The 27,759-nt window shown below is 36.2% G+C and overlaps 1 protein-coding gene across 1 annotated transcript in view; it reads right to left on the bottom strand.

Annotated features, from left to right (window-relative positions):
- Positions 1-7,590: 7,590 nt before the first annotated feature.
- LAMA2 (laminin subunit alpha 2) overlaps positions 7,591-27,759 on the bottom strand; it is a 576,405-nt gene continuing 556,236 nt past the window's right edge. The window contains exons 57-63 of the mRNA XM_081295188.1: positions 18,636-18,748; positions 18,125-18,314; positions 15,930-16,085; positions 14,039-14,192; positions 11,551-11,681; positions 9,396-9,618; positions 7,591-7,963 (exon numbers count right to left, since the gene is read on the bottom strand). Coding sequence (XP_081151314.1) covers positions 7,806-7,963; positions 9,396-9,618; positions 11,551-11,681; positions 14,039-14,192; positions 15,930-16,085; positions 18,125-18,314; positions 18,636-18,748 — 1,125 coding nt within the window. The 3' untranslated portion in view covers positions 7,591-7,805. The remainder of the gene's footprint in view (positions 7,964-9,395; positions 9,619-11,550; positions 11,682-14,038; positions 14,193-15,929; positions 16,086-18,124; positions 18,315-18,635; positions 18,749-27,759) is intronic.

Here is a 27,759-nt window from a genome sequence, read left to right as displayed (position 1 = left end):
TATTTGTACCACCTGATGCTTCCAATGGTGATACTGATTGGATCACACGAGGTCAGCATGATTCATGAGCAGCCAATCATGCTTTCCTTTTAGAAAATTTCAAATTGGGATTCAGAGCAGCTGGTGCTTCTCCCTGGCCCCTTGAAAAATAAATGGAATAATCAGAGGTTGTCTATTTACATCAGTGAAAGCAGGGGATCCCATCTGGAGAGAGAGAGAGAAGACTGAAGCAACACCACAGTGGGAAGGCAGAGAAGGAGGAAGAACAGCTTCTACAGAATCTGATGGTTTTCAGTTGTTGATTGCACGTCCTTATGAGCTCAAGCTTGTGTTCTTTGGGTTCCATGAAAATCTCTGATATTCTGAATATAAACCCCCTTGTGTTGCTTTGGCTGGTTTGAAAGTTCTACTTACAAACTAGAAAGAACTGCAGATAAGATTATATGCTTCTTTTTTTTTTTAAAGAGAGAGAGAGAGAGAGAGAGAGAGAGAGAGAGAGATTGATTTTCAATATTTATTTTTTAGTTCTTGGCAGACACAACATCTTTATTTTTTTTTAATTTTTATGTGGTGATGAGGATCGAACCCAGCACCCTGTGCATGCCAGGCAAGCATGCTACCGCTTGAGCCACATCCCCAGCCCCAAGATTATATGCTTCTTATCTCCATGCTGCCTGTATATTTTAGGATTTAAATGAATATTTGTGGAAATAAAGGTCAGGAAGGATTATTTTATGTCTCTTCCCAATGAGCACTGGGAGTCCCAATCACTATTTAACTGTAATCATTCAAGTTCATTTTATTTATTTATTTATTTATTTATTTTTTTTTTTAAAGAGAGAGTGAGAGAGGAGAGAGAGAGAGAGAGAGAGAGAGAGAGAGAGAGAGAATTTTTAATATTTATTTTTTAGTTCTCGGCGGACACAACATCTTTGTTGGTATGTGGTGCTGAGGATCGAACCCGGGCCGCACGCATGCCAGGCGAGCGCGCTACCGCTTGAGCCACATCCCCAGCCCTCAAGTTCATTTTAAAACAAATATATTTTAAGCTTAAGAAAAAAAAAATCTAGGGTTCCACTTTTTGGAGAGTATCAAACCCAATGAGAATGTTTTAAATTTGAATTTCATGGTTCTAGGAATCCCTGGCTTGGTGACTTTGGACAAAAAGGCACTTGTTTTAAGCCTGTATTTTTTCATATTTCAAATGGCAACCATAGTGGTGTCACAAACTATGTCAGGATTAACTAGGAAATTGTGCTTACAGTGCCTAGTATATAGTTCACATGTGCATCAATTAGAACCGAAAGTTGAAGGTGAGGGGAAATTTTAATACTAGTCTTAGTAAAGAACTGCTCCTATGCATGCAAATGGAAGGGCCAGAATTACGATAGCCTTTGGATGGGTATTATGCAACCATGTGGCTCCTCTACCCTGCCTTTGACAGTGGCATCTTCCTCCTCAGCTTTGTCCTTGTCTTCCTGGGCTCTGGACTGTTTCTACTTGGCAGCAACAATTCTAGTGATCGTGTTGTTAATGCACACTATGCTTTAGCTTACTGTGTGAGTGCAGAGTGCACCACTTGGAATAGCCCTCCCTGGAAACTCCTTGGTCCTGACTGGATTCCTTATCATTCCAGGCTGGTAGGCAGAAGAATGGGATGAGATTCACTTGTTGAATTATCAGCACCTATTTCTGGAGGAGGAATGGTGAGAGGGGTATGTGTCCTAAGGAATGTAGGGATTTTTTCTTAGAAGTAAGGACAATGCATTGGGGCAAAAGCCTCCTACAGTCTAATAAATGCAAGAAGTATACATTTCTTTTACCTTAGAAAGGGTTTCTCAAAAATCCCCTACAAAATGGAATATATTATTTTTCCCCAAACATTATTTTGTATAGGCTACAACAATTGTTGCATAAACTTTCATTACTCTGAGTCTCAATGTGATTTTTAGAAATGGAACCTGAGAAATATTTTATTCTTAATTCAATTTTGATTGAAATACATTGTTCTTCCCCTTTTATTTGCTTTTTTTTTTTCATTTCTTTTATGAGGCTCCACTGTTCAGTGCCTACTAAGGAAATGAGGTTTTGGCAATGTTTTAATTCAGAAAAAGAACTCTGAATGTTATTGTCCTGTAACTGGATATCTTCAGTTCCTGTTAGATAGCTGCTCAATTATTCCTTTAAGAGCTTTGTATTCTCAGCACTCTTCTTTACTGTTACCACATCTTTCTGTGCTTTCTAGATATGACCTTCCAGACACAGTCGAAGCCTTTAATTATGGTAGACTCAGCAGTCACAGCTGGGAGCTATTAATTAAGCCACATTTTTTTTTTTGGCTTAACAGTATACTAAACTGTTAAAAACAATCTTATTTGTACTATTCTAATAACAACAAATTATTATGCTATTATTGTTTCTAATTATTCCAATAAGTAAAAATAAACTAATTTCCTTAATGATCCTTTTCTTTTTCCTCATTTTATATTTCACATTATTATTTTAGCTAATTTCTACTTCAACTTTCAAAAATTGCCATCTGCAGAAATACAACATTTTACATGTACTCTACATCATGCCTACATAAAACAGATTTCATGGAACAATCTTCAGTCTGTCCAATGCACTTTGATGTTATTATTCTGTTCTATTCCCTTCCATTCCACTTTATTACATAAATTGCTCTTTTACAATCCTGTAATTTGATCCTATGATCCACTGATGTGTCTCAACAACACAATTTGAAAATTATTACTAAGGCCATCCTGTCTCACTAGTGATCATAAAACCCTAAGGTTTTATGATTGTGTTCAAGAATGTTCTCTTCTTAAGGCCCAAATGGCAAATATTTCTGCTTCCATCTTAAAAGGCACTATACAAAATAAAATAATTATTAAATATTTCCCTTAATAACTTCACAGTGGAGAGCCCACTGGAGCACATCAAGTGAGTATAAATGCCAATTAATGAGAATCAGTCTGTTTACTACCTACCTGATAGGCTAGACACCATTATTGTTTTGGCGGTTATGAATAATTTTTTTCCATTTGCCTCATCAGATCCATAATATGTTTATTTGATAAAACATTTAATATGATGCATCATGATTACCTCTAATAAAAAAAAACAATTCATAAGAGAAAATAAAATTTTAAATTTCATCCAATTTACTTTTTGTTTACTGGGATTAAATTACTCACTGCTACAATGTGTATTTTTGAGAAGTGCCTACATGTAATAATGTAAAGGTTCCTTTTGATTGTAATAGAGAAACAAAAAATAAAAACTATCAATATAAATCAACTGATTTTTTTTGGGGGGGGGTGTACTAGGGATTCAACACAGGGGCATTTTACCACTGAGAGAAATCCCCAGCCCTTTTTATTTTCTATTTTGAGACAGGCTTGCCTCCAACTTGTGATCCTCCTACTTCACCTCCTGATTTCTGATATCACCATGCCCAGCCCAACTGATATTTTAAAGTAAAAAAATATAAGATTATTAGATCATAACATTAGTTTCAGTACATTTTTTATTGCATAGTACATTATTAAAATTTTAATCAAAATATTAATGCACACTTGGCATATCAAGACCGAACAATAGGATTTTGTCAATAAATGTGCCTTTATTTGCATATTTACAGTGAAAATCACCTTTCTCTCTGCCCCTCCCTCTTTTCCTCCCTACTTCCCTCCCTTTCTTTATCTCCCTGTGTTTTTGTACAAAGAGGTTGGGTAGCCTGTACTGTACCTTTTGAAAGATACATAAACCATTTTTTAAAAATTCATTTACAAAAATGATGATGGTTCTAATCCTATATAACATACCCTATAGAATTGCCAATGCAAAATGTAGTTCAATAACACATGTACCTACAGGTTTTGGACTTTGGTGAGTTTAAGCCCATAGTTGATGGGATTTTCCCCCATTCACTGTGTCTTAGTATGTATGTGGAATGTTTTTCTCCATAAGCAGTCAACAGTTTCTAATGTTGGTACTTCATTTTCCGGAATGATTGCCCATCTCCCTCAGGTGCTCAGCAGGGGACCCCAGATAATTTCTGTTAATGCTGCAAAGAATGCTGCATCTTAAGTTAGTTCAAAACCTGCTCCCAAGTTTAGTGTAAGTCTGTTTGGCTATTTCTTTTGTGATTTTTAACAGCCAATCATTTTATTTTAGTTATATTTAAGATCATGGGCATTATTAGGAAATATACAAATGGATTAAATAAATTGATCTTAAATAATATACTTATCTAATGTTTTAAACTTAAGATTATTTCTGTTTTGTCCTAGATAATTAAAAAGTAACGAAGTGATTAAAAAAATTCTGTCCATGTTCTTGTGATTGGGTGTTACTATTCAAGAGTTTGAGTATCAAAAGTTGGACTACACTTTAAAATATTGTTTACTTTTTAGTGAAGAAGCACTGTGGATTAACTTACCAGTACTGCTGTAACAAAGTGTCACAGACTAGGTAAAGTAACACAGAAGTTTTAGTCCCACAATTCTGGATGCTAGAACAAGAATGAAGGTGTCAATAGAGATGAATTCTTCTGGAAGCTGCTTTCATTGCACCTCGACAGCTATTTTCTCTCTGTTGTCTTCACATGATTCATTCTCTATGTCTGAATCCTCATCTCTTTTTATATGGATGCTAGTCATATGGGAGAAGGACCCACCCATATGACTTTGTTTTGTCTTAATTACCTCTTCAAAAGACAACACACTCTGAAGTCCTGGGAGTTAGGACTTCAACATGTGAATTTTGTGGGGACACAATCCATTCCATAATATTTTCACATCGTTAATGAGCATACATGTCATGCTTACTTAGGTAAATGACACAAATGCTGAAGGGTGAAACTGAGCCAGCACCCTACATGTCAAGATTCCAGAATAATGTTGGAATTCAGGGCCTGGCCTGGGATAGCATGTCCCTCCAGTGGGACTGAGGTGTGTGCTAGTGATTGCCATCAAGCCAATGAGGAAAGTACCTATGTTTGCATCGCTTTCTAGATTAAACAGAGATGAAAAGACAACGAAACATGAGCAAAAGAAGTCACATCAGCCATAAGTCACATTCTTTCCAATTGGTAGTAAAGAGGATTACACTTTGTCCTTGATTGACTGTCATGTTTTGTTTTCATGTTAATCATATTTACCAATTTTCTACACAAAATAATTTAGTAAATAATTCACATAAAAATCAAGAGATTTTCAATTTGTCAAAGTATTCTTTTCCTTTGGTAAGTGAAAAAATCCAGAAGGGTTTTGTAGTTGGGGACAATAGGCTAAATCAATGCAGAAGAATTTAAAACTGCTAATTGAAGCATTAAGTGTCTGTCAGTGTTCTGGTGATTTGGGGCTGAAATCCGCTCTCTTCTTTATTTTCCTTTGTCAGCGGTGTTCACCATGGTAACTTCAATAAAAGTCCCCTCATGACTGTTTTTCTTCTAAAATGCCAAGCACCTTTTTAAAGTAGGCTGACAACCTGGTAGGAGTGGGTGTTGGAAAATAAATGACAAATATTCTGCTTTCTTCATGATTGGTGTGGGTGGCAGCGGGTGAGGAAATTATTGAGAATATAAGAATAAAGAAAACATTTTATATTGTTTGGGGATAAAAATTAATTTGTTGGTTTTTTTTTTGAGGTTAAAAAAAATGAATTCAAATTCTATTTCTGATCTTAAAACAGGAACGATATTTGTCAATAGAAATTCACGAACGAATATGGAGTATGGAGAGATCTTGCTGAAACTTAATTCAGTAAATTCTGCTTGGGTCCAGATTCAACTTTCTTGGGGTCACATGGGAAAATTTTATTAAAGTGGAACTTTGCACACACCATCAAATTCCCCTGCTTCCCTCTAATTCCTCCTCCTAATGTGGAGGTGGCTGGAGCCCAGGGTTCAGCACTAAGTCACTTGTAATATCTAGCCAGAATTGAGAATTATATTCATTGATATCAGCAGTTGCTTCGAATTCTACAATTCTAAGTCATTTGTCTACAAATTGACTTCAGTGGGCTGGGCATACCCATAAAATATCTTTGCTTTCATAATTATTTATTTTTCTGTACAGGACTCAAGAAAGATAAGCATTAGCTTTTAATTTAAGGAATTTAGCATTGTTATTCTTCTTTATCCCACTGAATACTCACAATAAGCCCTACAGTTAATGTCAGTGTTTACTGTAGAAGCAACGGTTTTATTTCTAATACATTGGTTTTCAGTTTATTGCTTAAAGGTTGATTAAAAGGCTAACTTGATCCAATAGAATATATTTTTTATGTGTGTAGAAATGGCGAAGATAGAACTAACAGTTTCACTCTCTAGTGACTATAAAACTGTTGACAGGTAGATAAGTTTTCATGTTAGTATTTTAGATTTTTATTTTAGATTTTTATTCTTTGTCAAGCACTTTAGAATTGCCTGGGAAGGTCTCTAAAAGTCCTCATATCCAGGGTGTGTGCTAAACCAAATCAGAATTGCTGTACCAGGCACCAGTTGTATTGTTTTGTTTTTTTCTTTTTAATTCCAAGGCAATATTCTGAAAATCTGAGCCAAGCCAAGGTTGAGAATTTCTTGTTCTAGAATGAAATCCTGTGGACAAACTGTATTGAGCCAATGGCAAAAAGCTAAGAGCAGGTTCACCATCACCTTGATTACAAAATAGCACCTTTCATGTCCCTGTGGATAACATCATATAACACCATGGGAGTACATATTCTCCTTTGGCTAAAATTTCCATAGTGAGGAAAGTCTTCTGTTCATTCAAGTGTTCTGAATTACTAGTCTACAACCATTTTTTTTTCTGAATACAGCAAATGAAATGTTTCCTTCTTCAGCTGATGAATAAAATCTAGGCCAGTCTTTTCACAGGCCCCTTTCAAGATGATTGAAACAATAAGTAAAAGGAGAAGAATATACAGAATTTTTTTTAGGATATAAATTTGTTTGGTCAAATGACAAATCAAAAATCCTCAGTGAAGTATGCCTTTTAAGTTTCCAGTTGATTGCTTGCTGGTAAGTGAAGATGCATCTCTGCATGGGTCCCGTCCACTGCAGTGTAGATTGCAACATTCACTGTAACGTAAAGAGCCCAAAGCCTCAATACTGTGGCATGAAATGTATGCTTAATTGTCATTCTGCAGCTTGGTTCTGGTATGTCCCCAAAGCCTATAAATCATTATCAAACAAGAAAATCAAGTAAACAAGCTCTCCGCCCTGAATCTAATCTATACTATCATCCTCCAGCATAAAAAGGTATTCACTCAGATGGCTAGTTAAATGCTTTAATAATGAACTTGGATCAGAGAAATGATTTGCTAATGCTTTTACAAACACAGGGAGTAGGAGAGCTGATTTCCTTCTAATCACACATGCCAAATCCACTTGTTTTCAATGGCTTGGACAGAAAGCCAAAGCTTGGAAATTGATGATAAAAGTATTAATAGAAGGTTTTTTTTTTTAAGTTTCCTTCACAAATTACATCTGAGATCTTTTTCCTGAAATGACCGACATGCTGCAAATACAATAAATTATGGTCAGTTGCCTTTTATTTTTAAAAATCGCACAAAACAAGCAGTTATTTAGAATGAAATAGTAGGTTTAATATTCATAAACTTGAGAAAGAACTTGAATTGAAATTCAATCTGGGGTCTGAATTAGCACCATCTGTATATAGAAAGAATTCGATATATGGGCACAAATTAGTTGTATTTATATATAGGTAAAACAGATTTGTTTTTGTCAATATACTTGTTTTTATGGATGCTTCTGGGATTTGAGCTTATTTTTATTAGTCAGCTGGGCATGATACAGGTTGCACACCCCTTAGTTCTAAGGCCTTGGCAAAATTAACCTCCAATGGCTTCCCGGTGCCTTTGGTGAGCCTCAGGGATCGAATGCAACCTCGGAATCTAATGTTGGTTGTCAGGCCAAACTGGTTGAGGCCAGCTGAAAAGACAAAACAAGAGAGTTTAGGATTTTTATTTTGTTTTTGGCTTTTCGGGATGAAACCTAGAGCTTCCCACATGCTGACCAGCTCTTCCACTAAGCTACATCTTTAGCCCTGAGGGTTCAGTTTTGAAATGTTGCTGCATTAAATACTAAGAACTTCTTTCAAAGTCAACAGTTAGTTTAAGAATAAATTGGAACACTGTCTTGTATAAGGTAAGGCATTTTGTTTTTTGGTTTACTGGATTTATAGAGAAATACCAACTTTTGAAATATGGAAACATCTGGAATTATGCATTTGAAGACATCAAACAAATAATGTGGATTGGAATGAAAAAATTTACAGTGGTGACTTAAAACTATAAAGTTTTACTTAATGAAACAAAGTAACATCAAATATTTCAAATATTGAATCAGGATATGGGTTGGTTTTAAAAGGTGACTTTATCACTTCTTATATTGGAAAAATAAATTTCAAAATGTTCAGTAAGTTGCAAGCACACATAAAATTTTCTTCTCTTTATTAAGGAGGGCCATCTGTCAGCAGGCTGACTTGGTGCTAACTGGGACCTTATTCCATGACTGTAAATGGAAAAGAGGGTTTATCGTGGTTGAAGAAGTAGGTCTTTTTTAAAATCCAGAATCAAGTTGGAAAGGGGAGCTCTCAACTAGTCCTCGTTTACTTTTATATCTTTTGCTTTGTCGACTACTACTGAAAACTATAAATTGTGTATGTTGTGCAAAGGAGATTGATGTAAATGAGGACAAAAGTTCCTCTTGCCAAAATGATGAAAGACCATTCTAGGGGTTTGTGTTATTATAGTACTTATTAAGGGGGAACTGGGCTTATTTCTCATGAAGTGGAGGACTCTTGCTTATGGACACTTTAGGCAACTCTCTGTGGTTCACAGGCTATATTTAATGTCCTGGAGAAAGATTTTGAATGCAGATTTATTGCTTGGGTTTCTCTGAAGATAAATATAAACTCTATAATAACCTAAGGGGGAAATTAGCTGTATTTAACCCAATGATTTCCAGAACTTGAGGAAATAAGTTCCACAACATTTTATGATACCTCTGGTATATTAATTTTAAACAAAATCAGAAAGAACACTAACTCTGGCCTCAATTGCTATTAAATGCTTCATATCTTTTATAAGTCAAACTCATTTCCTCTAGGTTTCACTTCTTCTTGGATGAAACTTTGGGACCATCATGAAAAGTTCAGTCCCATGTGTTCTATATAAGTAATATGCTCATTTTATAGACTGGAAATTTGAGGTAAAGTGTTATATTTGTGAGGGGATTCTTAAAGTTAAGAAGCAAGTGTCCTTAGGCACACATTTTTGGACATGCCCATACAAATATAAATGTTTCAAAACCACAAACATAATAGTGCAAAGAAATTCTGACTGGAGTAGCCAATCATTACCTGGGAAACCTCCAACAAACACAGGGTCATTTGTATCAGCTGACGTAGATGCTGGGTTTGGGCTTTGGGCTTCCACCTGGTTCCCATCTACTGTGAGCTCAATGCGGTGTTTGATCTTGTTGGCTGTGACTCTGTGCCATCGTCCATCACACAAATATCCTGGGATCCCAGCATCGTAGACAGCAGTGAATCGGCCAGCACCATTGTCCACATGAAACATAAGCTAGAAAGTAGGAAAGTGAACAGTCCCAGATGGTTTCATTAGAGGGGAGTCATGACAGTTCACAGAGCAAAAATGATCAGGTCTCTAGGAAAGATGTCACCTGGAAGCATTTGAAGTGAACACAACTGGGACATATTAAACATATTTAAAAACTTGACAGAAATTAAAATATGAATCTGATCACCTAGAGTCACAAATTATGTTCTTTGCTTTTGGGCATCGTTGGTATTAATAGACAAGGTGCATGAAGCTGGCTCTGTTTTCAGAAAAGTCTGAAATCAGGCATTTTTTAAAAAAAGGATATAGTATACACAGAAAAATAACCACACGTTTTTTTTAGAGTGTGAGAGTTCTCAGTGAACCTTATAAAACTTTCTTAAAAGATGTTGCTTAAAAAGTGATCTATTAATTGGTTTACAAATTCACTTTAAAGGATTTTAAAAAATTTAAACGCTTGATGTTTTAATTGTATTTGTTTTCCTTCATGGATTCTATTTTATATACAGGAATGAGTTACATAAATTACTTTTGGAGGCACGTTTCATGTCACAGGTGCCAAAGACCTGAGCCAGAAGGCCAGTTAAATTCCTAACAATGAAGAATTTAGATTAGAAGTTCTCATTTAAAAGAGAAAAATCTGTTTTTAGTAATGCGGCAAGGACCCTGAAATTTGAGAAGTCAGAATTCTTTTGAAGCTGATGAAGAAAAGAAACATATTGAAATATTAAAAACAGTCAATTTGGCAATGCATTTGACAAGGTGAATGAAAAGAAATACAGTTTTGTAAAAAGATTAAAAGTGCAAGTAAATAGTAGGAAAGTTTATAAAATGTACAATGATGTAAATGTTGGCAAGGAGTTTAGTATACTGAGTGGAGTTTGTAATCACAGGATTTTGCATGTTGAAGGAACCTGATGAGAAACCACATGATACATGGACACATCAATACTACCAAGGTTATGAGCAAGTGGTAAAGCTTAAAAAGGTGTAGAAAAAGTATGTTTACAAATTTGACAAAACTACTAAGGGTGGCTTATTTATTCATCCTTTTTTTTTTTTACCTATAAACTTCTAGATCTTTTTTTGTTTTGTTTTTTTGGTGGTTGTTGTTATGTTGCCTTTGTGGGTGGTTTGAAGACTGTGGAGAAGGAGAGAGGAGGCAAAGGAATATGTATTTTAAGTCACTATGTAATTTTTCTTCTTAGGAGGCAACAGTGTTTTAAGTGGAGGGTCATGGGGGTGTGCAGTGTATGTGCAGAGTTGAAGCTAATACCCAAATAGAAAACTTGTGAGATGTCTTTCTTTGCCTCCTCTTTTTTGCCAGATCCCCATAGTACAAAGTATATATAAACAGGTCATCTCACTGCAGGTTGTTGGTCATAGGCATGCAGGGACTAAAGGGGTGTTTAGAACTAGATTATCCACAGTCAGCAAACTGACAAAACACTTTTATAAGTTTGTTCTTTTTTTTTAATAGTATCTGGATGCTTTTAGATAAAAAATTGAGAAACTGAAATGTTGCCCATCCTGTCTTCTAAGAGACGCCTACCCTTTAATAGGAGGTAGACTGATTATAGATGATCCAAACCTCTTCCTTTTGTTCCACTGGAATCAATAGCTCCATAGACCATGTTCATGGAGAGGAGAATAACAGAGTACTTAGGACAACATAGTAAGAGCTTGAGTTAAAAAATGATTTAGTCCATAATTGGTCAATCCAGTCGCCTTGCTGTAGGCTTATCACATTTAAAGTTTATACTGGCCTACAGAATATTTATGCTGAAAACACACAAATTGAGATAATCCAGAAGAATGGAAAAAGGCAATCAAGCTTTCTGAGAATAAAGAAAATGTCAAGATTTCAAAATGGAGTTCACAACACATGAACAATGATGTCATAAACAAAACAGTGTTTGGGTTGCTGTCACTCACCTTTTCATCAATCATTTCAATTCCCATCCCATCCATTTTTTGACTGCTTATTCCCAAAAGAACCCCAGTTGTTCTGGTTGTGCGGAACTCAAATTCTACAAGAAGGTCCAATCCCACTTTGAATCCACCAACTGTAAAATAAAGTGTTTTTTTAAAATGTGAATTAGAGTGTAGGCATTACTAATTTAAATTTGTATAGTGTATTGGTTTTACTAGATTTCAATTCATGCTACCTAACTGAGGCTGAAGTTCCAGACCTATCCCTCCACCACTGTGTTAGTATTATATTTTATAGTTTTAGCTTATTTTCTTGGCTGTCTTTCCTTCCAGAATGAGGGTATAGATTGTCTATATTGCTCAACATTTTATTCGTGGGCATATCAAAGTATCTAGCATATATTGGAAGTTTAATAGATATTTGTTGAATTAATGAATGAATGAACACACACTGAGATTGAATCAAAGAACCTTAAAGCTAGGTAGGATTATTGTGTAGAAGTCTGTCTGTTGGACTAAGTATTTCAAAGACTAATGAGTAAAATTTTATTGAGGCACTCTAAATGATACCACATGATCTGAAAGACTATACAAGTTACTAAATAATTTATTAATAAAGATAGAAACTGCAAATATAATTTTTGATGAGAAGATTCTGGATTATAAATGGACTTTTCTAGTTCACTAGTTAATTCTTTTTTCTATAATTTTATATATTTGATTGATTGATTGATTTAGTCTCTTAACATGTATTTAAGGTAGTTCTCATATAAACAAAGTGATTATTCTAGGCTACATGAACTGCATGACATATTAGGAAAGGACTCATGGAAAATTTCTGTATGTCTTCTATTTATTTAGACAAGAAAGAAATTCAGCGTATAACCATAACCATTGATAGTGAAGGGTGAAACCTGTTATGTGAAAGACTGTTCTGATAACCTGGATGGTTCTGGATGGGCAAAGGTGTATTTACAGCAGTTTTAAAAAATCAAGGGTAGAAGAAGCTGAGTTATTTTGCAAAGTAAAACAGAAAGGGAAAAGTAAGAAGAGAAGGATGACATGGAAAAGTTCAGCTAAGGACAGAGGGCGTGTAGAGGACAATAAAAACTCTCCAGTGATTGGATGGCTGGCAAGCTTTAAAGAACAAAGAAGTCAAAGGTTAAATCGAACTTGTGTTTTCCAGTTACATAATCTCCTTGGACCACCAGGTCTTGTGTAAATTGTACTGTGCTGTGTGGAGAAGATGAGAAATTGTTGAAAATTAGGGAAGTGATTAATTTTCTGGTCCAGTTTGAACCAGAACCAAAGGAGCTCTGCTGGATGGTAAATCATTCCATTAGCTACAGAGGCTGCATTGAAGCTTGCCATCACATCTGAAGGAGAGAATGCTAGCCATCTGAATTTGCAGAAGTCTTGGGAAAGTATTTGGATTTCCACAGCACATGAAATTTGGGGTTTAACACAACCAATATTTGAGTATTTAGCATGTGTTTTTCTGATTTCTGTTTCTGCATAGGTGATGTTTCCCACTTAGGCTTTGTGACAGGGTCCTAATCTTCCACCTCTCACAACTTTTGTATGGGAATGTCCCACCTGTCTTCTAAATCTTGACTTAGATGTGAATTCTTCCTTAAAACTTTCCTGATTTTTCAACCCAAATTAATCTTTCTTCTTATTATCTATAGAACTTTGCTTTTATAGTTTTGAATCATTTTTACTTGTCTGCTTGTGATTTTTGAGCAAATTATATCTTACGTATTGACAATATATTATTAAAGGAAGGAACTACATCTTATTAATTTCTGTTTCCTATAAAAATTTTCACATATTAGGTATTTATAATTTTTTTAATGAATAAATACATGTGTCTATCAAAACCATAGTATTGCACATTCTATCTTAATGTATGTTAATGTGAGAGGTTTTTTTTTTTTTGGTTGTTGTTGTTATTATTAAAAGAGAAGTTAGTTTTAGTTTTTTCCCACTGTCAGTAAGAAATAAGCATAGGTATGTGTGCAGTGTGAATGTGTGTGTATATATCAAAAAATGGAGCCTGGCAAAGAATTGAAGAAGAAGAAAGAAAAATAGTGTCATATATCTAGAAAGGCAGACAGGGAAAACTGGAAGATACAGAAATCACATAGTGTAAACTTATGGAGCTTTTCTTCAGAATTACATTTATTTTACTGTTATTGGTCTTTAATGAGGAACATAAAATAAAATCTCCAACCAATTTTTTATTGTATTTTTTCTATTAGTCCTTATCATAATCAGATATGTGAATTAAAAAAATATTTTTAGTAGATATGTGAATTTTTAAGAGAATGTGAATTTTTAAGAGGCATTTTTTGTTAGTTCTAGAAATTCATTCAAGTTTCCACAAAGAGGATTAGTTTGGGATTCTGGGACTTTTACTTCTTGGTACAGGTAAGAAGTTAGAATTTATACATAGTGAATATTCAACAGGAAGGAAAAAGAAGAGCCTCACCTGCTTTGGCAAAACCTGTCCCATCAAAATAGGTTCCTCTCTGAGTATTTGCAAAGCAGGTCCCGACATGGAAGCTAGAGGTCGGTTGTTCAAGATCAACAGGAGCTTCTTCCATGTGAAGATTCCTAATGCAGCCATCAATGCTGTAGGTCACCTAAACATTCAGGGCAGAAGAAACAAATGCCAAGTTTTAGCAGAATTTTGTCTTTATGTGCAGTATAATCATTTGTGGGATCCTTGGTGCATGGAGACCTGGGTCTGTTGTCTTAGAGCATTTGCCAGAGATGCCTAGGTCTGCATCACCCCAGGACTGCATGGCTTCTGAGAATCTTGTGTTGTGCTTCTCCATAGGTTATATCCAACAGGACTGTCTGCTTCTCTAAAGACTGCATACTATGTTGTATTATGTGACCATTGCTTTGAAAGAACTATGGGCTCTGCACAGGTATTGTAGCTTTTGATGTGTATTTTATGTTGCTGATTTCATGTTCCTATTAATAATACATAATAATACATACACTCATAAAACTCAGAAGTTTGCATGAAACATTTGGGCCTTGAAGAATTTGGAAATAACTCAATCACACTCTGCACATCCATCTATCTATCTATCTATCTATCTATCTATCTATCTATCATCTATCTATCTATCATCTATCTACCTTGTACTGGGGATTAAACTCAGAGAGAGGTATTTTATTTAGAATCAGGCTCTCACTGAGTTGCTGCTTAGTGCCTTACTATTGTAGAGGCTGGCTTTGAACTTTGAACTTTGAACCTGTGATCCTCCTGTCTCAGCCTCCTGAGCCGCTGGGATTACAGGAGTGTGTCACTACACCCAGCTGCACTGTTATATTTAATCTGGTTTTAGGAATTCAAGTTGGTCACTTTTTGCTGTTATCACTTCAGAGACTCTTATTTTGATAGATGTTGGTAGCATATCTGAGAGCTATAAAAAAAAGCAATCATTCACAAGAAAAGCCAAATGCTGAGAATTACAACTGCAAAGGGCAATTGTCTTTGACAAATGAATAAAGCTATCATGTGCTCTAATTTGACTATAGAAATGTATCACACTTGTATCTAGTGCATTCTCTAAAAACAATGACCCCCTGTGCTGCTCAGAATTACATTTTTCAAAGTAAACCAGGATACAAGGTCTGAGAAAAAATTATTTTGTGAATATTGATTCATAAAATTGTGAGGACTTTAAATTCCGAATCTGAAATTAAATAAGTTTAGTCTTTGAATACTATATTTCTCCATTAATCACTAAGTCTCTAGTCCTGAAATGGTATCATGCACACCATCATCTTTATCTTCCTTATCCAGTGTTTTCTACATGTCTGGTTCTCTTTCAAATACTTAAAATATATTACCTCATTTCATCTTTACAGCAACTCTGGTACTTTCATTACCTTATTTTGCAAAAGAGGGAACTTTGTTAAAGAAAGACATTCAAGGTCATACAGCTTGTCAGTCAATATTTAGGCAAATATCTGGGCTGGAGATGTGGCTCAAGCGGTAACACGCTCGCCTGGCATGCACGGGGCGCTGGGTTCGATCCTCAGCACCACATAAAATAAAATAAAGATGTTGTGTCAGCCCAAAATAAATATTAAAAAAATTCTCTCTTTCTCTCTCTCTCTCTCTTAAAAAAAAAATTAGGCAAATATTTAAAGCAAGGGAGTTGGGCTCCAGGGTCCAGTGCTCGGTGACATTACCACACACAGTTAAATTTTTCTAGAAAACTTTCCATCACTTCTCAAGAAAGATGATTTCCAACCCGCCTGTAAATTATCACGAGCCCACATGATCTAACAATTTAAAAATACATACATAAATAAGTAACTTATATATTTAGGCAACAAGGAAGGAATCTGACACATACTGGACCAATTCTTCGGGTGGTATAGTTGATGGGTAACCCACCAACGTACAGCATTCCCACAACATCCAGGATGTCTGCTTTCTTGGGACTAATGGTTCTGTTGGAGGCATCATCTACATGAAGAATTCCTTCTTGCTTAATTCGCACAATCTTAATCTACAAAATTGAAAAAAGTCATTAATGCCAATCTTAAATGAATTTCAATTATGCACAGTATAAGACATAAAAATTTGGGGCTGGGGCTGTGGCTCAGCAGTAGCACACTTGCCTGACATGTGTGAGACACTGGGTTCGATTCTTAGCACCACTTACAAATAAATATAATAAAGGTCTATCTACAACTAATTTTTTTTAAAAAAAAACATAAGAACTTGTGTGATATTCATGACAAAAGGTGAAATAATTTATGGGCTAAGGTGTAACATAAAGGAGTATACACCCATTTAACATAATATTTCAAACTTTTGTCTTTTCCATGACTATCATTACTGAAAAGTCACAACCTTTTTCTGGGTAAGTTTTAGATTGAAGTTGCTTCTAGAGCTTTCCAAGTGTGCATATGTCTCAAGAGATAGGCGTGTTGTATGGAAACTTGCAGACTGATAGCACTGCTATGAATTAAGTGAACTGCAAAATTCGTGTCTAGTTGTAATAATGTATTAATCTGAGCAAAACCTGTACTCCTAATGCCATTGACTACTTGCTACAGGCCTTTCTTGTGTGCAGAACTAGAAGGAGAGCAGTGCACAGGGGAGGTACTGTAATTTCTGCAGCAGCTGATTAGTCCAAAGTCAGGGAGGAAGATGGAAACCCTACTGATGCTGAATTTATGGCAGTTAAGGAAGTATCTTCCAGGACAGAACAAAAGAAGGGGGGTGTGAAAAATGGCTTGAGTATAGAATCTAAATTTAACCAGGGGATTATGTAAGCCTATGGAATGCTGGGGCCCAACAATGGCTTAAAAATGAGTCTGGATCAGGACTAGGGTAATTTAACACCTCATTTTATAGGTTATCTATTCTAGTTTGGGAAGTAATTTTAAAATCTTCAAAAATAAAATCTGCTTTTAATTTGGGTAATTATCCTATTTAAGTTCCTCTCTTAATCCTAACCTTTTTATGGCCTCAAATGTGACTTTTTCTCAAGTATCATATTTATTATCCCATTAACCAGAGAGAAGAATAATCTTAATGGGAACCCCTCCATTGAGATCACTATTTGCTATCCATAAACTTCCAATCAAATATAAAGATTGCATTTCTTATTTCTGAGACAAATTGGTTGACTTGGAGTTTGTCTTGTATTTTTTTTAATGTTCTTTGGCTTTCTATATGGTATGACAAGTCAAAGTAGGTTAATACATCAAATCTAACATCTAATAATATCCTGCTCTGAAAATTAAGCATTTTATTGGTATACCCAGGGAAACTTTACTTAATAGGGTATCACAGGTGCAGAGACAAATTTTGAGTTTTTGTTTTAATCAGGCAGTATATTATCTACTTGCAGTCATGCCAAAGACGATTGTAAGCTGTCAAATGAGCCTTCTGTGCCCATAATAGCACCAGTTTCTGGGTGTAAGGCCAGCCTTTTAAAGTTGTTCCAAATGACTATCGGTGGAAATGGTACCTTAGGGTCCTTTAAACACAACACTGCAGAGATTCCCAGACTCTTGGTTTTCAGACCCCCCAAGTCTTAAGCCCCCATATGAGTGTAGCCAACTTTTACTTTGGCCAAATTTTATTTATTAAAAGAGAGGTTTCACAGTACCTTCGAAATAGGAACATATAATCTCAAAAATAAATATTATTCCTCTACATCTACTACCCAAAACTTCATGATTAACACATGCTGTATCCTATAATTCTTACTCAGAGCAGTGAGAATGTCTTCAACCCCTTGGCCCAGTTTGTGGACATATGTTCAGGAGCCACAGTCGTGAAACAATGGCAGAACCCTGGAGTACCATGATCAGGTTTGTAAGTGGCCAAATATTAACCTACCCAGGATAGGATCACATTTTCCAAGGTTGTGCAAGTGGTATACAGCATTTACTTTATTTTTAACCTCTGCCACATTCCAGCAGCATGAGGGTTAGTGCCTGCACTGGCAAAATAGTGCTGGTACCACGGGAACACCCATGGCTGCCACCCGGACCCCTGCAGAGAGGGTTGCCAAGTCCTGGGCATGGTTACCTTGTGCCACTGGCCATCATTGATTTTGGTGGGGATCATGGTGTTGGTGTCACCACTGCCCAAGTCATAACTGAAGTACGGCAATCCATTTCTCAGCTGAACTGTAGCAAAATCAGCATGATTGATCCGAGCCATGTAAAAAAGCAAGCCCGATTCAGCTTCGGTTCGCACTTCCAACTCAATTGTAAGGCTGTGAAATTCAAGCATGTGAAGGGAAAGAAGAAAATAAGAGAATTGTTATGCTAAGATGGAGGGGTGTCAACTTCTGGGTTTATTTTCATAACATAGGTGAAATCTTCTCTGACGGGGCTTGCCTGGGCTACTGATTTCCTAAATGGAGCTCTTTAGGCCCAGACAAATATAATTTTATTCTCTGCTGTATTCAGAAAATTAAAAGTAAATAAAAAATAATTTCATTAATTAGTAAATGTAGTTGATGAAATTTGATTAAACATGACCATTCAATATTTCATTTACCAGTTCTTGGGCAATATCTCAGAATAATACACACCGGTTTTTAACTTTTGTGTCATCAAAGGCAATTGCAATGTGACTGTTTTTTGAGAGTCCGAACTGCTTGCTCCCCATCAAAAGAGCTGGTTCTGATTCTGCAGCACAAGGTCCCTGTAAAACACCAAGGAGAGAAAGAGAGGTGATTATGAGGTCTCTTTTTCAAATAGGCAACACTGCAGTTTGTTTATTACATATTATCTTCATGTCTAGGTATAATTCCTTAAGAATAAAAACTATTATTCATCTCTGTAATCTATAGCATAGCAGGTACTTATTATTAAATGCTCAGTGAATGTGAATCAGTTTTTCTATATCACACCCTTGAATTGCTAAATACGTGTGCTCAAAAATTTATTGATTAATTCATATTTTCGTTATCCTCTAAGGAAAAATCTTGTTTATATTTCAGAGGAAACTATAATTTCTTCTTCACATTTATTTCACTTATGAAGAATCTTATTCTTGGAAGATTGAACAAGGAAAACGACAAGCTAGCCACCTGCATTATAAGAGTAGGAAAAAGTGTTCCTTTCTGCCCTCCCATTTCCATCTCCCACTATATTACTTTTCCTTAAAAATTATCAGTCTACTAGGAGGTTGCCATGAATTTAGACTTTCAAGATGGTGTATCTAAACCTGCAAGTCAGCCCATTCAGGTCCTTAGTCAGTTGCTAGGCAACACAGCACATTTTTTTTTTAATGTAAACTACCATACAGCATTTCCACTGCTCCTGTTCAAAGATGAGGTTCCTGGGGTGCTTAAGAGGGACAGCTAGGTACAGAGCTGTGCTTTCACTGGGTTTAATGCTCTGCCCTCACCATCATGAAATGCTGAACAGTTTTTGATCAGGGGGCCCTACATTTTCATTTTGCATTGAACCTTGCAAATTATACAATTGATCCTGGCTATGTGGACCATATTAGGCTACCATAACAAACAATCCAGTAATCAAGGCTCTGCATATGATCAAATCTACAAACCTCTTTCCCTGTTCTCTATTTTCACAAGATAGCTCCATGTACAGGCAGCTTAAGACGTCTTTTAGAACAAGCAGTACATGAGAAAATCAATAACCTGTGCACTCTGCCCGGCACATCTGTTTTTAAGATCTGAGCTTAATAGCTCTGGATGGACCACTGCCCCAGTGAGTGCTGAGTCAGCAGAGGTTTCCAAACAGCCCAGGGCTTGCTTTGGATGCAGAGTGTTCCAATGTACCTCTGAGATGACTCATCAGCACACAGGAAATCTTTACTTGAGGAATATCCTTGTTCTCTTTTCTCTTGAGTTTAGTCAAATGCAACACTCTGCCACAGCAGGTAAAGGGCTTAAAGTGTTTCGAAATGCTGTAAAATTGGTCTTCGTGGAAGTATTTCTCTTCTTGGCTTCCCAGGAGATGGTCAGTTATAAAGAGCAGACTGTGGCTAAAATTCATATAGCAATGCAAAAACCCAGTGGGTAGGAAGGGAAAATGCTCCTCACGGCACCTTATTTCCACTGCCCACAGTGAGAGCACAAATGGAAAGGCTCTGGTGGCTTAATGCCTCAGCCCTCAGTGACACTATTAATAGAACTGGGATCATTTATCAATCTTTTGCAATATTTCCTGTACACAGGACCTTCTCAAAAAACACATGTAGCCTCCAGTTCTCAGAAACCTCTAAGAGAATCCTATGTGCTGTGAGTCCACGGGGACAGATTTTCACTAACACATCTTTAAACCTTCATCTTTGAAAAACTGAGAAACTGAAAAGGTCAATGGATACTGAGGAATTAGGGAGTAATAATGTCACCTAAAAGGAAACCACAGAGTGTTATGATCCTATTATTGTTACTATTGCAGCTACTTGTTCAGTTACTGTATGTAGACATAATAGAAAAGCATAGAAAATCATATTTGATTTTGAATAAAATAAAACCCTATTCTATTTTGGTCTTTAAACAGATCACAGTGGCAGTTGCAAAGATTGGGTGTTTTACTGGTGGCACCTGTACGCTCTGGAGAGCTTTTGTCTTTATCTGTTACATGGAGGCCCAAACACCATGATAACTTTGCCAGCTAGACAGGTGTTTCCAAAACAGGTTCTGAGCTCATCAACAGTTCTTTATCACATACTATCAGATTTTCAAGATGGAAGTGGCCCTGCTTAAGTCATTTTAGGAAAAGAACTGTCCAGAAAAGTACAGGGACTTTGTCAAGGCCCTTCTAAGAACCATGAGCACCCTATTTGAAATGAAGAACTTTCCTCAAAATTCCCATTTTTTTCTTTTGAAAAGGGTGGATCTGGACAAGCAGGCAAAAGCAATGTTTAATATAATGGTGTACTCAAATTAGCCTAAGCTGTAGCAGCCAAACTGATTAGTGGGTAACCTCAAAGTAGAAGCCAGGATGGTAAATTCACTCTTCTTTGAGGACATCCAAACTGACACTAATATGGACTTGCAATCAGATGCATATTATAGATAATGCTTTAATAAAATATCTATCGCCTTCCTTTATAAAATTGGCAGTTGGAAAAGGACTGAGAAATGCTAGTGTAAGAGGGTTTTTATATGTATCTACTTTAGGATTTAAGGAGGAAGAAAATCCTCTAATCTCTAGTGTGGTAATGTTCTGGTACCATCTGGATCTCTCCCCTTGCTTGGTTAAAGGGAGCCTGGACTGAATCATGTCTGCTTTGCATCACCTTCTCTGGGGTGAACTGAATCTGATTTTGAAATCAGGATGGGTGCAGGGCAGCGCTCTTCCAGAGGTTTGCTTGCTGTTGCTGCAGCTTCCCTTCCTCCTCTCTCAGTCCCCCAGAGGGTGGAGCTGCTCCCCCTGCAGCTCCAGCTTCTCTCTCCCTTCTAACATTTTAAAAGGGAACATGTGAGATGCATCAGAAAATGCCTGCACTATGCACAAGAATGAAATGATCTTGACAGTAAGGACATTTTCAACTCTGCTTCCCATAGAAATCTAAGCTAAGCCAGAGGAGTGGGAGGAAAGATCTCATTAGGTAATTTCAATTTAAAGATGGCTCATTGCAAGATGAATTTTCCTCCTCTCACCTACAAGAGCTTGAGGGGAGTCTTTATGGACGTGATGCTTTTCCTATGCTGTTTTGGAAACACTGATCTCTGAAATGTGTTAAACAATTTAAAAAAAAAAATCAGTCTCAGTAGAGGCTCATCAATCTCAACGTGTTACAATTCTGCCACCTTGTGGGGATGCTTTAAAATACTACGAGTACATTTTGGGGGAAATGAGATATGAAAGGGGAACTGGATATGCTTTTTAATGTATCTGCTTGACCCTGGACAAGCTGTAGGCAGATTGACTTGGATTTTGAGGGGGAGTCTAATGTTGCAGTTTGTCTGTTGATGAGAGCAGTAATGTGGTTGGAGAGGACTCTGAAGAAAGCCAGGCTTGCAACAGTCATGTTCAGGGAAGAGGAGAGTATGCCATTTATTAATAAGGTGAAAATCTTTTCACCCTATTTAATTCTAAGTCAGAGTAAAGTAGTGGTCATATTCAACTTCTGATTGGTGGTTGGTGTTGGCAAATAAATATTTGGATTTAAGATAGCACACGATTCCCTGATAAGCATCCCTTGAATTTAGATAGGTGCAGAGCAGAGATTTAAATTGCATTTATGAAAATTGACATCTTTGTTCTTGAAAGCATCGAATGACAAATCATCATAAAAATTGCATGATTTTCTTCTTTCATAAGTCAATTATCTCCCTAACAAGTGTGGGCTAAAATCATATCTGATGATTATTTGTGATGATTTTCTTTACAGATGAATACTCAGTGGAAGATACTAGGTTTTTTTTTAATACTGACTTTAATGTTCTGAAATGTAATATTCCTATTCAAGCTGTTTATTGAAAAAACTGAATTATGTTAACTCCCTGCTCATGAGCTCTTTTGGTGGTATTGGGCATTTTCAGTGATATTTACACACTAATGCCTGAAGAGAGATTCCTTGAAGTGTAGAGAATGTGTGTTTTTCCTTTAAATACATATCAGTATCCAATCGATTTATCCTTTGGCCTTGACTGTACTTAGCTTTTAAAGTCGTAGCATTAAATCTGCTGGAGAAATCACTTTCTTTTTCTCTATCCTTTTCTTCTCTGTCTACTTCATCTCCTCAATTCCCAAAGAGCCCTTATCAACACAACCCTCTTCATGGCTCCTTATATTGCTCTTCTTGATTTTCACATTTTAAACTTTCAGGTTCACAGTTCAACTTTCCCATAAGATGCAATTAAAAAAAAATAAGCAGCAGGCATTGCGCACAAGCCACACAGCCACGCTCCTTATGAGAACTTGGTGTAAATAGTACATGGATTCACAGAGGACTTGCCACATTTTGACACATCACCATATTTCTGAAATACTGGAGGCCCCAGACTTTAACTCCTCTGTCCCCTGTGTTTCTAAATGGGAAAGATGTGCAAATAATATGCAGAAATGCTTATCTAAATGGGCTAAGAAATAAGAGGGAAGAACAAAGAGATGATAAGCTTCTGCCCTATCAAATGAGATAACATGCATGAAATGCCCTCCAATCTCCAAGGTTCTATGATGGATTAACCACATGACTGGTGAAATCCTTTTCCCAGGGCAAGGCTTTCTCAGGATCCTCTTCAATTGCTGTCTTCTTGCTGTTAGCTGCTGACTGGGTTGGGTGTAAAGAAGAAAAAGAAGGAAGAAGAGGAGATCTTTGCTGTCAATTGCACTAGAACAAATATGGGGCTCATATACCAGAAGCTTCCACATCAAAAATTAACTTGTAAGTCTTAATTATTACATAACAATTCTTAAAAATTTAAATAAACTTTGATTTAAAAAAGAAAATGTTGAGAATTATAAATGATGAGAAACTTGAGTTCTAACCATTACGTGTTGGAGTTTGAAATTGCTTTAAAGTAGAATACTCACCAGCAACCCATATTCCCTGGTGCTTGCCTCACCCTATAAGTATGAAAGGTTAAACTAGCTAGTCACATAGAAGGATTGACAGAGCCATGGGGTATTACCATGAACCAGGGACTCTGCATGCAATGTGTAACTTCTTCCCTCATGATAATCCTAAAAGGTAGATATCTTATCTTTCAGTGGGTTACCTTACATTTAGAGAGGACCAGGCACCTGTCAGAGTTCATTGAACAAATATGGGTGGTTGCAGGAAAGCTAATGATTACTTACTCTTGTGTTATCACTCTTGCTAAGGCTGCCTCCTGCCACTATCAATGATGCTCTCTTCTTCATCTCTGCATTTATTAGATGCTTAATAAATACTTATTTAAAATAAATTGTTAATGGGCTAGGGATATAGCTCAGTTGTTAGAGTGCTTGCCTCACACAAGGCCCTGGGTTCAATCCCTAGCACCAAAAAAAAAAAAAGTTAAACATTTAAGTTTTAGTAACCTTTAAAGAGAAGACTCCTCTCCATCTCCCCACCCAAAAAAGACAGAAAATAAGAAAGAAATCAAACTAAAAGAGGAGATATGTGTGGCTCCATGATCTGAATTTCTACAATACAATTCCATAAAGAAAGTTCTAAAATTATAATTCTGACCACAACATCATAAATAATTACTATGTACAAGAGAGAGTCAATAGCAGGTAGAGTATAGATGCATTAGTGGCTTTAGTGCCAGTTCTCACTAATGTGTGTAACCTTGAACCATGTTCGAATTGCTAAGGTCTTCTCTAGCTATGATACGAAAGGTAACTTCTTTGCTATTCATTCCAGAACAACCAACTGGGCTGCTCCATAACTAGTTGGCTTTGTTACTGTCTACCAATGAATGCTATATTTTTGGAAAAGTTAAACCATAGATTGTTAAGAGAAAAGGGAAACCAGAATTAGAACAGAAAGTTCCAAGAAAACTGAAAAGAGTGAAAACCTTCAGTCCCAGAAAAATGTTGTTTTTAGAAACCACAGAGGGATGTGCTTGAGATGACCTACAAAATGACATTTGGTGAGCACTAAGGAAAGTAAGGGGATTATTGAAGGTCAGCAGGGGTCTTCTCCAAAGGCCCAAACCAAACCAACAGGTACAAGATGAGAGACCTGACTGAAGGAAATTCTAGTGATAGGAAGGCCCACAGGGTGAGGTTTCCTTGAGAAAATATGGTACCAATGTAGGAGTCAATAGCAATGATGCATCTGTTGAAAACATTAACAGTTCAGGTACATTAATAGAAAAATAATAACAGACTCAGGGAGGAAGCAATGTCCCTTGAACTAGTCACTTCTTTTTTTGAGGAGTATGGTCTGTCCTATGTGCCATATTTTAAAAGGGATATTTCAAACTCAGGAGTATTGATTTCCTGGGATATTAAGGTTATAAATTTGGTCATACAAAGAATACCTGATCAGGTGGGATATTTAGTCTGTGGAGAACAAGACTTAACTATTTTTTGAAACCTCAAAGGGTCATTAGAAGGGATGCTAATATGTTTAGTTATGGAAGCACCATCATTAGGTGGAAGTTACAGGGATACAGTTTGACTTCAGTATAACCAATGGCTTTCTAACACTTTGAACCTGCTCATCACGACCCTGGAAAATCCTTGTCAATGAAATATTCAACCAAAGGCTGCAAGCCCACGTCAAATATCACACATAAGAAATTCACACTTAGATCTAAGAAGGGGACAGGACTAGAGATCTGTAGGGCTCTTGTCAACTGTAGTTTATAATTTTAAGCGTGTTGTTGAGAAATTAAGGTCTATTTCCTTAGAAATCATTTTATAAAGGCATATGAGGATCTAAGGTCAATAAAAGACTATTTCTAAGGTCAAAATATCATGTTTTTAATTCTTCAATTGAAAACACATTCTTGAGCTTAGGGAACACTTACTTTTAAGAAATATAAGGGGAAAAGAAGGAGGATCATTAGCCTTCCTTTGCTGGGGAAAGATACAGACAGAGGTCACGGTATGAAACTGCTGAGAAAACATTCTGAAATCCCTGTAGCAGATCTCCTGATACCTCAGGGGGAAATCACTCCACATGACTGATGGCATTTACCTTGCTTGTTTTGTGATCCTGGGTATTTTCTTTGGTGAGATAACATTAATAGTATTTCCAAAAATTGTAAATAAAATAATTAATAGCTTGTCAGGATCAAATAAAATAATATGACCACAGAGTAATGGACTCATACCAATCACTCACTAAAGGCAGAGATCCCTCAGTGTATATATGTGATGATGTGCTTCTTCCAATTCTTAAAGAACTTCCACATGCATTATCTCCTATAACTCCATGCAGTAAGCAAGGTAGGTGTAAGGTTCACACTTTACAGAGGCTAAATTTATGCTTGGAGTAAATGACCACTTCTACTGAATGATGATTATCTGCCCTGTCATTTAATAATTTTTCTAGTGATAAAGAGCTCAGAGCTTTACAGAACAACCCATTTCATCACAGAAATCAATGAAGAGAATGAGATGGTCAAGAGTTTTCCAAATCTACACTCAAGACAACATGTTTCACCCACTTCTGAATTACAGATGTGATCATGTGTTGTTGAGAGTGTTGTGAAATTGACCCCTTTGACATTATGGTGGTAAGAATGTAAACAGGTATAACCACTGGAAAAGGCAATTCAGATACATGTGTTGAGAACCTCAGACATATTCACTTTTTGGTTTCATAATTCACCATCCATGAATCTATTCTATTAAAAAAAATCAGAAATGATGGAAAAAGTTTGATTCACAGAAGTGCTTATCAGAGTTTAGGTTCTAATAGCGAAAAACTACAAATACTCTAAAATCCCACAATGGACTACTCAAAGAAGAATACATTGTAAAGGCAGAGTGCTATAGTGATAGCAAGCCAGACTTTGGATTACGATCCATGGGGTTAAATTTCCTATCGTGACACTAACTAGCTGGGTGAGGGGGTGAGTTACTTAAATTAGCTAATGCTTATCAAATCCACTCAAAGTGGAATGACAATCTATATTTTAAAGAGCAGTTATGACAGTTACAATAACATTAAATGGAAATTGTTTAGATAGCAGCTGAAACATTAAGCTTTTGAAGGAAGTAATTATTATCATTACCATATAATAATCATGATATATATATATATATATATATATATATATATATATATATATATATATATATATAAATACTTAGTTTATGGCAGACATGTAGCAAAGATTTTATTTTAATAGCCTGATAATAACTCTTTGACATATGTGCTATTAATATCCTCACTTCACAAATGAGGAAACTGAGGAATAGTTCAACCAAACAGCTTTCCCAAATTCTTTTTGTTGGTCTTTTTAGATATACATGACAGTAGAGTATACATTGACATATTATACATACATGAAGTGTAATTTATTCTAATTAGGATCCCATACTTCTGGTTGTAAATATGTGGAGTTACAGTGGTCGTGTGTTCACATATGAACATAGGAAAATTATGTCTGATTTAGTCTGTCTTTTCTATTCCCATTTCCCCTCCCTTCTCTTTATTCCCTTTTAGCTTTCCCAAATTCATATAGAGGGTTGGTTAAACTAGGATTGGTTGAATTAGGATTTGACTCCACGCTGTCTGACTACTACCTCCTGCACTGTGACACATTTTGTATATATGTATATGTGTGTATACCATAATAAAAAATCATAGTAGACTCATACATTTACATGTTTAGAACCAGTTTTAATTGTGTATTATGAATTTTAAAAATCAGATTACCAAATTTCATGGGCACTGGTATGAGATCTATGTGTGAAATGAAAAATAAAATTGATGATTGTAGTGGGGCGTGGTGGTGCCCACCTATAATCCCAGCGACTCAGGAGGCTGAGGCAGGAGAATCACGAGTTCAAAGCCAGCCTCAGCTAAAGCAAGGCACTAATAAACTCAGTGAGACCCTGTCTCTAAATAAAATACAAAATAGGGTTGGGGATGTGGCTCGATGGTTGAGTGCCCTTGAGTTCAACCCCCAGTACCAAAAAAAAAAAGTGATATGATTGAAAAGTGATATGATTCCCTTTCTGTGTTGGTATTCTAGGTAGCTTCTATTGCTAATTTTGGATATTTCTGATTTCCAACTTTCCAACTGAAACTGTACTATTTTATAAACAAAAATTTAGGGA

Source organism: Spermophilus citellus, assembly GCF_964194105.1.
Source record: "Spermophilus citellus genome assembly, chromosome: 5".
Classification (NCBI taxonomy): domain Eukaryota; kingdom Metazoa; phylum Chordata; class Mammalia; order Rodentia; family Sciuridae; genus Spermophilus; species Spermophilus citellus.
Note: the sequence above shows the minus strand (reverse complement) of the source record. Positions and strands in the feature narration are given on the sequence as shown.